This window comes from Schistocerca americana, chromosome 6, assembly GCF_021461395.2.
Source record: "Schistocerca americana isolate TAMUIC-IGC-003095 chromosome 6, iqSchAmer2.1, whole genome shotgun sequence".
In the NCBI taxonomy this organism is placed as follows: Eukaryota; Metazoa; Arthropoda; class Insecta; order Orthoptera; family Acrididae; genus Schistocerca; species Schistocerca americana.
This window is the reverse complement of record NC_060124.1, coordinates 317,863,180-317,875,865: the sequence shown is the minus strand read 5'-3', so window position 1 is coordinate 317,875,865 and position 12,686 is coordinate 317,863,180. Positions and strand designations below refer to the sequence as shown.

Below are 12,686 nucleotides of genomic sequence, written 5' to 3'. Positions count from 1 at the left end.
ATGGAGTGCCTAGCAGAATATTAAAGTACTGTGCTGCACATGTTAGCCCTGTATTTAGCCATATTTGTAATTTTTCCTTTAGGAATGGTCAGTTTCCTGTACAATTAAAGTATTTAGTAGTAAAGCTGCTTTATAAAAAGGGAGGAAGGAATAATGTAGACAATTTTAGACCTATTTCTATACCATCAGTGTTTGCTAAAGTTATTGGAAAGGCTGTTTAGAAGTCAACAACTGAAAATGCTATATTCTCTTTTCTCTGTGAGATGCTGGATGGGTTAAATGAAAGGTTTCAAACGCTAGGCATATTTTTTTTTTATTTAGCTAAGGCATTTGATTGCGTTGATCACAAACTATTGCTCCAGAAGTTGGACCATTACGGAATACGGGAAGTAGCTCACAATTGGTTCACCTCTTACTTTAGCAACAGACAGCAAAAGGTCATTATTCACAATGTTTTCTGTTTGTTGGTGACACTAGCTTAGCAGTAAAGGATGTTGCGTGCAACATTGGCCCAGTTTCAAATAGTGCAGTTCTTGACCTACGTTTATGGCTTGTAGAAAATAGACTAGTGCTAAATCACAGTTAGACTCAGTTTTTACAGATTTTCTGCCTTGTTGTTGTCTTTAACAACAACATTGAGAAAAGAATATTGAATTTTATGTTGAGGTAGTTCAGTGAAAAGTTTTGATTTTATTTAAAATTTATATTGTACAACTGATTCACCTAGCCACAGTAACCCTTCAATGTATTTTCTTAAATAAAGATATTTATGTATAATAGTGGAGGATAGCTTGAGCCCTTGTTGCGTATGAAACCTGTTTCCACACTGAAACATTTTGCCATGTGTATCCAATTAGCAGGCCTTTATCCCAATCATTTAAAACATCTCTGTATTTCATTTTACTTGATTCTTAACTAATAAAATATACTCTTGCCTACATTTCTGATTAGTATATAGCACTTCATACTAAAGGGGAGATAGGATAGGGCGTAATTCAGAAACACACAGAAATGAAATGAACCTTCATTAGACCTCAAAATTATAAATTGCTGGCTTCTGTCAAAATTATATACAAGAAAATTGAGGAAACATGCAGTCGGTTTATTTTCTAAATTTTTAATGTGCCCTTTCATTAGTCACAATCCTAAAGTTGTTTGTACCTTTTAAACCAGTAATGTTTTCCATACAGATAGCAGTTCAGACAGTGAGTCTTCAGCTGATTCCTCAGCTGCACCAACTAAAGCTCCACAGAAACGTGGGAATGCTGCAAAGAAGAGAGTAAGACCTCGGCCTCGGGGTCCAACACCTTCTCAGACAAAACCAGCCCAGTCTGAAAGTGATGGAGAGGGGCCAAAGCCAAGTGTAGTCACTCGCAAACAGACTAGGTCGTCTAGTGCCCGGCGAAGTAAACATGTTGTTGCAAAAGCAACTGATACAGAGTCAGAAGCAGGTAAGTATTTTATTCCTGATGTTTGCTAAATACTAAATATGGTGGCTACTTACCTTAATTTTTCAGTGTAACATCTTATAATGGTCATCCACTGCTTTGACAGAGTACCCCTCCCGTTTGAGGTCAGCAGGCAATTAATATCATGCACTGATCATTCAGCTACAGATTAACCAAATTGTTCACATACAGGATTGCCACATACTACTTGTATTTCATGTGTCTGATGTTGTAGTTATTTAACTGATGTAGTACGTTAATGCCTGCATTGAGGAAAATATGAATTGGAATTGCTTTTGGGTCTGAATGTTGTCTGATTTGAGTATTCTATTGTATTGCTTCTGAGGGATTTAAAACTAGACAGAATAGTGTGAGTTGTCATCTTGATCACAGATCATGTTGCTTACACAGCAGCCATAGCAGGAGTTGCATGATGGTTATTATGTGAACTGTGTCTATCAGTGTCCTCCTTACAGCTGTGTTTATCACTTGCCTCCATATTTTGTAGTTAAATTTCATCCAATGGAGCAGTTAAATTTAAACATTGTATATCATTTTACTGAATGTATGTATTTTATTTTAGTTGTTTGTGTTTGGAATGTAATCTGTGAATGTATTCTAAGTCATTTAGCATATGCCATAATGCCATGCACTCTAATTTAGATGCAGTAGAAAGACAATTAATAATGCTTTATTAAATTCATGTTTGTGATTATTATTGATATTATGTGAACAGACTATTCTGTTTTCTGATGAGTGTGTGTATATGCTCTGTTACATTGTTTAAACTGTGTTTGGTGTTTGAAACACAGTCATCATCAGTTTCAGTAGGTATATTAAATTTTTCAATAATGGTAAACTATCCTATGATTTGTATAATTATATATTCTTTATTACTGATTAGAAGGTGGTGTTATATACTGATGAGCCCAAACATAACGACAACTGAACATTGCAATTTTAGTTGTAAATGTCAGCGACGGAATTCATGCAAACAGCACATCTCACAGAATGTGGCTGTGGAAACAGATGGGAGGATGGTACAGTTATGCCCTGAGGAATTAAACCATTAAGAAAAATCTATTCAATGATCAGGAGATGTAAAAATCAAAGATATTTACTCTGCCTGACAAAAAAAGTGAAGCGCACGGAAAGGAAGGAAGAAACAAAATGAAATTTCACAAATTCAGAGGGTATGTGATGTTATGTTAGTGATAACATGATTGAGTCAAATGTACAAAACACATTTCAATATGAACCATTGAACTCCCCTTTGGCCTGGATGCACACACTGATTCAGTTGGCAGGGGAGGTCATAAACAGGTTGCATCATCTCCTTAGGCAAGCTGGCTCACAACAGTTGTAGGTAGTCCATGATATCATGGGTGCTGGCATTAAGATGGAGCTGATGTCCTAGCTGGGCCCACACATTTTATCAGTCACAGATCTGTGGATATTGCTGGTCACAGGAGTATCTTGACATAACACAGACAGTTCATAGAGGCATGTGTCCTGTGTGAGCGATCATTCTCCTGTTGGAAAATGTCACCACAACACTGTTATAAGAGGGATAACACAGGACATGACACTGAAGTTCCCTTAGTCACCACCAGCCATGACCTGAAGTCATACCTGATAGCTCCCCACACCACGACAGCAGAAGTAACATCACTATATCTCTGCAAAACATTGGAAGAATGGGATCTTTCCCTAGATGCCACCATACTCGCCAACCGTGGTCATCCAGGGTAGTATTGTACCACAATTCATCAATGGCAGTTATCAACAAGCTATACTTCCCAATTACAGCACCACTATACATGCAGCCATTTGTGTTGCGATGTTAAGGGCAGCTCACTCATGGGACGGTAATTCCCTAGTCTGGCTGCTGCTAGTCTCTAACCAATTATGCAAAATCATATAGAATGTTGCAGGGGGTCCATTACTAGTTCTCGAATGACAGGCACAAATGTGACACCATTACAAAGCGTTTGACGTGCAATATGGCGATCCTCCCTTGTAATTGTAAGGCATGATCAACCAGAACCTTGATGATGAGTGTGCCTGCCCTGATGTTCCCATGCAATCCGACATCGAGCCACTGTCATTTCCAAATGCCACACAAGTCTGGATATTACTCAATTCAATTAGCCAGCAAAATGGAGATCCCCATTCCACCTGTCTTGATGAATTCCAGTTGTGTCAGGCAGTGTGTATTCCATAAGAAACAAAACCATTAAGAGAACTGTTTTCAGTGATCAGAGTATGTAAAAAACAAAGCTATATTCTTACGGAACCTGTTTCATTTATTCGATTGTTGCGAACTTTATACGTACAGTGTCAACAGAGTAGTTGAGAATCCCGAGTTCTGGGGAATATCACTGGTACAATTTTTGAGGTTATAGTTGTGTCATTTTGAAATAATGTTCCATCAAGTTTCCACTTGTTCAAACATTGCTTCAAAGCTCACTGCTACTTGGTTGCTAACTCAGGAGGCTTTCAGTGACAGAAAAATTACAGTGGGTGGACAAAAGTATGGAAACACCAGAAATGCCTAATATGGCAAAGGAAAATTGTTTGCATCCAAAACAGCTTCCAGTAGTCTTGCAGACGTACCGTTCATGGTCAACAGTGCCACATACTGGCTTGGCTAGAATCTGCATTTATTCGTGAGCAAACATTTCCCATGGTGTTCTCGTATTTTAATCCAACCCCTGCATTTGTCAGTTAGTCCTCTGTAATAATACCGTCTGCAACAACATAACTAGTTCTGCATTGTTTCTACATACAAAGGAACATCTGGATCTCCTTTGACAGAACATACAATACTCGCACACAGTACTAATGACCAACTTAAAAGAGTTGGTTCTTACAGCTGTGGTATTGTTTGCTGTAGCGTGCACATCTGTTTAGACAATCTAAGTAAATAATGAAACTGGTTTTTATTTGTTTAATTTCTACCTAATGTACAAAGTGTCTTTTGTATCTTGCAGAGAGTAAAATGAGCACTGCCAGTAGCAAGTCTCCTGTGAAGAAGCCAGCAGGGCCGAAAGCCCCACCAGCTCAACAGCGCAACAAGTCTAAACCGCGAGGCTCTGGAGGCAGTGGTCGTGGGGATGGGGAAACTGGCTCCTTGCAGGAGGAAGAGCGGCAGTGTCCTCTAGAGGGCTGCGACTCTGTGGGTCACCTGGGCGGTCGTCTTGAGAGACATTTTACGATTGAGGCCTGTCCGATGTATCACAATAAGACTGTGCAAGAATGCAAGGTATGTTGTTAATCACGATTTGTAAATAACTCATATATATAAAACACTATGTTGTCAAGTATTTAACAGACTATTACTGTTTGAGAACATTGTAGCACCCCAGTGAACCTGGGCCATGCATCAGACATTTTTGGTATAAAACTAAGATTTTTTTATGATACATAGCTGCAGCATTTGCTTTGTTAGTAGTATTAGTGTCACAACTTGCCTTTAGGCACCAGTACTCATACGACAACGTAGGATTATACACAAGCATCAGTGTGGACTAGAGTTGCAGACAATCAACACGGATCTAGAAAGGTGAGTAGGGTTTTACTTGCAAAGCTGTTTTATCAAACTGAGCTCAATAGTGCTGCTGTTCATTGCAAGTAATGACACACTAAAGAAATCCACACTGATGATGGACATGATTCGAAAGTTCAAATTAACTGACATTTTGGGAATTGCTCATGATAGAGGCCGACAGCCAGTTGTGCCACAAATTGCTGAAAAAGTTACTGTTGCTGTGGCTGAGGGTGCTGTATGCAGTGTGCAATTTTCGAGCTGTGCACGAGCTGTGTCACGGCACTGAACATTCCATGGTCCACGTGCCACAGGAGATGTTTAGGACTTCATTAGAGTTATCTGTTGTGTGGTTCCAGGCTGTTGTGGATGCAGATGGTCATCACGTATGTAATCTGGAATGTAAACATGGTATGCAATTAACAAATGTTACCCTCCCATGTGGAAATTAAAATATGTTGCTTCAGTGGTTTATTCAGTATTTCTCTTCTGCAAACCCTTACAAATGTTTCCACAATGTTTCATTGTGCTGTTTTTCATAGGGGCCCTCTCAAGTAATGAAAGTTTGATTATAACACCACCTGTTAAACTCCATTTAATACTATCAAAGCTGTAGACTTCACTGTGATGAACTGAATGAATTGTCAGGTTTAAAGATAGAGGATTATTTAGTTATCAGATGTATTGGCTGAATTCGCACTGTCATTGTGCAGCAGTGCAAACGTGGACAGCACAAACACACTCACAAAATTACAACTGTATGTGGAATAAGACAGATACTATTGTTGTGAAGCTATGACAAATTTTAAAGCACAGTATTCTGTATATGGCAGTGATGCTCTATAAGAAGAAGTGTTGTTGAGCAGTTATTCTGTCATGCATAGGGAATTGTGCAGCTTATTTGTTTACTGTTAGTAAAATCATTGCTTAGCCTCAAGAACAGCTGGAACAAGCTGCAGCAACTAATTTAATAAGTTTGCATTATGAATTGGTTAATATTGTCTTTTGTTTAAGGTCTGTAAGATTATCAGTATCTTTTAGTGAAGTCAAAGTAAGCACTTCCAGTTTAAAGTCATTGTATAATTAAATTTCAAAGTAATATATCACTTTGTTTTGGCGATGAAAGTTTTTCATAGTTCTCTTATTAACAACAAACATCACATGTAAGATATTTAACTCATTTTTTTATCAGGCTACCATGTCCAGGAAAAATATTGTTATGTGGTTTGATCTTAGAAGCCCCACAGTAAATAAATAATCGGCTTTAGATTCCCCTCAGAGTATCTCGGCAGTCTCTAACCCAGTGTTTGTAAACAAATTAGTGATAACTTCATCACTAGAGTTTGTGGAAAGGCATCATCTGTACTTGTGTTGGTGTTTCCTTATTAATCTCTGCAGTGCTATAAAGTATTCCCTTAATTCAGCTCTGATGTCCAGAACCAAACATTTCCTGTGTTAATAACCTCTATAGTGTCCATCACTTGTTAGTAATGGGTATAGAATAAGTTACAGTATTAAATATGGTGTCTATAGTTATTGCAGTTTTCTCATCCAAAGCTTAAGTCTTAATGTCACCGAGGTAATGTTATAGGATTTTAATCACTTCTATAACCAAATTTCTGTTTGTCACAAATGCTGCTTTAATCAAGCTAACATTTAATGTGTGTGAGTTTAGCGAATGACATCCAAAAAATGATAATACGTCTCTAGTATGTCATTCGCAAAACTCACACATTTCATCATCACATTTTATGGAAAAATCATCTAACCTGTTTCTGACATTTCATTTTGGCTGTCCAAAAATAATTATCTTCACCAGATTTTGGTACCCCTACTTTTTATTCTTAGCGACAGAATACACCCACCAGTTTGGGAGAAGCATGCATTTTATTTTGTGCATTCAGTATCTGTTTCTCTTGGGTCTCAATGCAGGAAGCATATTTGGAACACCGTAAACGGGAAGAAGAACGGCGCAAGGCACTCGCAGTTCTAGCACGTCGCCCATCGAAAGCACCACCCACGGCAGAGCAGCGACAGTATCAGATGAAAATTCGAGAAATGCGTCGCTCTGGAGAAAAGGATGATGACAAAGGACCCTCAGCCAATAGTAATGGGACTGCAGATGAAAAAGAAAGGGAACCACGTCTCACAGGGGTTCCTGAATACGACTTGCGTCTTTTCCATGAGGCCCAAGCCATTGCCAGTGAAAAAATTGTGAGTGTCAGCTTTCTGTAGCAAAAAATGTAAATTTATAACAGAAGTAGCTGTGGATGTATTAAGTAAAACTACCAAACTATAGACTGACTTAGTAAATCAATTACCGTTACATATGTAACTTAATTACATATGTCGATATTTAAAGAGTGTAATAAACACTCAAAGCTTTGCTTCTTCTACATATGCCAAAACTTACTTTATCATTCTCATACAGTGTTGAGGTTCCTGCTGATACAGATTGTTTGATGTGCACGACATGCAGACACAAAATCTTCTTTCCTCAGGTGTTTTCAGATATTACTTGTAGTTATAAACCCACATAGAATATGGACAGTTGTCATGTACATACCTTAAACATATTATTTTGTATTTTAAATTTTCATTCCATTTCTTTCAGTTTTAATGCAGAAGTTCACTACAACTAAATGAACAAATGCCTTGCTTCTAAAATAGGCAGTGTACAGAGCAGTCGAGTTTAATATGTTTCAGACAGCTGTTCTGAAAGAATGTGGCATTCTTTTATTTGATTATTTAAGCTTCTTTGTCAAATAACACCTGGTTACATCCCTTTGTGAGCAGCATTATGACATGACAGTCATAATTTTGTCAAACAGATGTACTATTTATGTAACAAATAAAAACATTTTTGGCAGGAAGAAGAACTGAGCAACCTTCCTCATGTGAAGGGTACAAAGTATGTAGAAATGGGTAAGCATGAAATGGAAGTGTGGTACCAAAGTCCGTACCCTGATGATTATGCTAGAGTACCCAAGCTATACCTTTGTGAATACTGTTTGCGTTATATGAAGACTCGAACTATACTTAAAAGGCACATGGTGAAGTGTGTGTGGAGGCATCCACCAGGTGAAGAAGTCTATAGGTATGTCAACAAATGAGCTTTTTCTGTTTGTTTGGATACACAACATTTCCATTAGGCCTACTGACATGTAAATTTCAGGTCTGAGGCTAATGAATGTAGGAGTAAAATGACTAATCTTTCCACAGCTACCTTAAATTATTTACATTAAATGAAGTAATAAACTCATTCTAGTACACTTCTGGTTTGAATGCCTAGCCTTTATGGAGATTTATTAGTAGTTTATATACACTAAGCATTGAATAATTATTCTTGTGCCATTTACCAAAAAGTCATGGCCACACATGATCTCATTGAAATAATCGACATTTGAGCTACAGTCACAGAAAAGAAATGAATGGATGGTGGAGTTAGTCTCAGTCTGGTGCACATTTTGATTAGTCACTACAAAAATAAATAACCATAATATTATCATAAGATACCATGAGTGTCCTATCACCAATTAACAAGCATCTGTATACATGCCTATGCCAGTAATATGTATTTAGTTTCCAGCAATTCTGTGTCACCCACCCCTTCTCCTCCTCCACACTGTAGGCCATGTGTGTTTTTTCATTCAGTGTATCATTACATTGAATACTTGTGTGAACTATATATTTATTGCAATTGCTTTGAAAACAAGTTCTTATGTACTCCACTTATTACTTTTTCGTGCACAGGAAGGACAGACTCTCAGTGTGGGAAGTGGATGGCAAGAGATATAAACAGTATTGTCAAAATCTCTGTCTATTGGCGAAGTTTTTTCTTGACCATAAGACACTGTACTATGATGTAGAGCCATTTCTGTTTTATGTTATGACCATCTGTGACTCTGAAGGCTGCCATACAGTTGGTTACTTCAGTAAGGTAAGTCTTTTATCACTTTATATGTTCTTTATTGCCTGTATTACAATGCTACAGGACTTTAGTAAATTTCTTATAGTTGTTAGTATATTGCATGTTTTACAAGTTTAAATAGGAAATCTCTGAATATAAAAATTAATGATGTGTTGTGTTGCACCGAACACAAAATGCAAAATTCTGTAAACATTAACTAACTACATTGGCCTTCTAACAATTTTATTGATGTGCAGTCTTTTGCTGAATACTTAGATATGTTCACACATTACTGTGAGGAAGAAGAATGCAAAATGTAGTTGCTATTTTAATTTTTTGCTTACATAAAATAAGGAAGTAAAATATGCTGCGAAATATTGTTATACAAATCATTACTAAGGTAAGCAGTAGTAGCCTTAATGTTTCATTGTTATACCTATGTAGTAATCGACAATGATGTGCCATTCATTAATAAAATTAATACAAAATCATTGCAGTTATTATCCTAGAACATCAGAGACTTAAGCAGCAATGTACTGCCAAACCTTGAAATATAAAATTGTCAGAAATGCAGCTGTATAAATAAGTGCTACATTCCATTTAAAACTGTTATAGCCAATTTAATGGAAAGGAGACCACGAGGTGTGCCTATGTAGCTTGCTTGGCATGTGCACTGCTCACAAAAGTAAAGGATTGCGAATTGAGTTGTATTTCAGTGTACACCTTCAGTCTGTCAAGAAATTTCATTGTGGCACACTCTGCTGCGGAGTAAAGATTCATTCTGGAACCATGCAGCTGATCAAATCATTTGATTGTTTGGTCAGTTTACAGCCACTTTGTTTTTCATGTAACTTTGTCCATGTAAAAATTTTTCAGGTTGTTAAAGGTTTTCCTGTAGTGCTATCCAGAAGATTGCGAGCTATGTGCACTTATCCTTCACAATTGTAAAATATTTATAGATTTTTATCTATGCTGTACTAACCACACTTCCATATATTTAGAAGCTAATCGCTTCAGATGCACTTTAACTGCATTTGCATGTTTACGGAGAGTACTGTATTTTGGCTAATGTTCCAGAAGTGATGGGGCATCTTGCCATATTTTGTAGACCCTTAACAGTTCAGTCTGTTGTTTAATGTGTAACAAGATGCTGCAGCACAGATTTCAGGATAGATTATTTGTTTGGAAGAAATTACTAGTTAGCAGCTCTATACAATATTTTAATTTGTGATTTACTGTGATTTCAACAAAGTTTGTAGTGATTAATAATACATTATGCTTCACTTTGATTACGGCAGAATGTCCTTGTAACATACTTTAGGCTTGTTCTTCGCATCTATATCACATACCCTCTGACAACCAATGAGTATTCAGAAGTGTTCTGAGCACTCTGCTGTGAATGCCACAGTTAATGCAAGCATTAAACATGATCATAGTGAGTTGTTCAGAGAATTTCTAAACCATTTGTTGGGTGTTATCACTGGTGGTAAGTGATAAATTCTACATGAGCACCCAAGAGACATGATTTGCAGAAAATATGTTTTCTTCAAGCAGAAAGCACGACCATCCGTGTACCGCCATTGTTCGTGGATCGGACTATAGTGAATCCCTTTTTTAACTTAAGCAGGTGCCTTTAAGTCTTTATGTGAATTGTTCTTGTTTCTATAACTGATTTTTTTAACTGAGCTTTTTGTTGGAAAAAGGCATACATTATTTACAACAAACTTCACTAAGCAACAAATATGCTGAGAAGCAATAGTTAGTATACCCACTTCCATAAACAGGCCTCTGTAGGAGATCTGTGAATTCACACCACAAATAATGCATATTACATGATTTTGGATTCTGAAACCATGTGTTTCACTTCAAAATATCATAGCATATGACATTATGAATGAAAGCAAGCAAAGTATGTCAGCCTTTTTATTTTTGTGTCACCTATGTCTGATAACACGCACATTGCAAGTAAACATTTGTTCAGGCATTTCAGTAGTTCCATGGTATACATTTACCAACTGAATGTATTATAAAGTTGTAACCCCAGAAATTTAATGCTCTGAACCTCTTCTATCTTCAGTTCTTCATGCTGTATGCATTTGCGGAATGGAAACATCTTACATGTTCTGAATTGTATTAGTGAGTTTTTTCAAAGTTTATTGACTGTGAGCTTGCTACGAACCATTTATTAATGTACATGAAAATGTCATTAGCAGTTTGTAAAACTGTGGCCAACTTGCTGTTATCGCAATACTTATACCATCTACAAGCAAAATAAACTCTGCATCTGACAGTGTAATTTACAAGAGGTCATTCATCTACACAAAAAAAGCATTGGCCCTAAGATGGATCCTTGTGGAACACTACACATAATTGCTTCCAAACCTGGTGATGACTGACAGCTTAATTCTCTGGTCACCACTTGTTTCTTGCTTGAGATATGACTTGAACCATATTGTTGTATTGCCAGTAACACCATAGTATTTCAAATTAACTTAAAATGATGTGGTTCACACAGTCAAATACCTTCAACAAATTACAGAAAATACCTCGTAGCTTATAAATTGGAACCTACAAAGTAAGGGATATTTGCTGTAGTTGGTTCCAGAACTGTTTTAACCCTCAAGTGAACACGCTGTTTTTTCATAAGATGAGTGGGCACGCAGTGTGTTTTGTGCAGAAGCAAATAATAGCTGCCTTTTTGTTACCGAGGTAAATATGTATGACAAAGGGCACTACATCAGTAGTGTGTGGATAAATTGAGAATTTGGGGCTGATGGGAGGCGTACTTGGGTAGTCGGTGCAGCTGTGATTACCACTGTGTCCAGATGGCACAGTGGCAGTGCATCTGCTTCATAACCAGGAGGACAGGGTTTGAATCCCAGTGCCACACAAATTTTCGATTTTCTCCATTGATTCAAATAAGTGCCTACAGCTGATGTCAGTCATTTCTTTGTTTCTTCATCACATTGTAGGTCCTCGAATACACTGACATTGATCATTGTGGATTAATTTGTTTAAACAGTCTTCATCAAACCACATCATGAATGTGATGAATCACTAATGTCAAAACGCTCCTCCTTAAAACAAGAAAACCATATTCTTGCCATGCTCCTACCAAAGGTATTATCCCCATACATGGCGCAAATCTTTGTGGCTGCCTCTGCTGCTGTTGCCCCCTCTGTTGAACTCAAACAGAAGAATATATTGGAAATGTTCTGATTTCTCCATGTGGCACTCCATTTTCTAGTGTCCACAATTCCACTTACTATATCAAAATAACAATATGTAAACTCAAATAGCAACATGAGCTACAGACAAAAAATGACAATTGATAAATAAACCCTTAGTAATCAGATTACCAATATGAAAAACAAAAACACTGTGAATGTCTGCACTAACTTAATAATTCAGTCAGCATCACATGATTTTAATTGACTGTATTGCATAAGTCTTGTTTCACTGTTTCGCTTTTGTTGATGTTAATACTACTTTAATGTCCCTGACAAAGAGTTGCATTGTCACTGGAAAAAATCAGTTTTAATTTCTTCTCCTATGATTTTCTACACAGTTTTCTCACTTTACAGATTGAAAAATTTTATAGGTAGGGTACAACTCTTTCTCACTCCCTTTTCAACTACATCTTCACTTCCATGTCCACTGTTTGTTAAAACTGCAATCGGGTTTCTGTTTAAGTTGTAGATAACCATATTTGCTCCCTACTGCTTTGAGAATTCTGAAGTGTGTGTTTCAATCAACATTCTCTAAAGCTGTCCTAAATCTA

General features: G+C 37.1%; 1 protein-coding gene across 1 annotated transcript in view; it reads left to right on the top strand.

The window, feature by feature from the left end:
- The window catches only part of LOC124619281 (histone acetyltransferase KAT7), a 581,212-nt gene that overhangs the window by 35,287 nt on the left and 533,239 nt on the right, over positions 1 to 12,686 (top strand). The window contains exons 3-7 of the mRNA XM_047145550.1: positions 1,191 to 1,451; positions 4,442 to 4,713; positions 6,928 to 7,209; positions 7,866 to 8,092; positions 8,749 to 8,935. Of these exons, the coding sequence (XP_047001506.1) occupies positions 1,191 to 1,451; positions 4,442 to 4,713; positions 6,928 to 7,209; positions 7,866 to 8,092; positions 8,749 to 8,935 (1,229 nt within the window). The remainder of the gene's footprint in view (positions 1 to 1,190; positions 1,452 to 4,441; positions 4,714 to 6,927; positions 7,210 to 7,865; positions 8,093 to 8,748; positions 8,936 to 12,686) is intronic.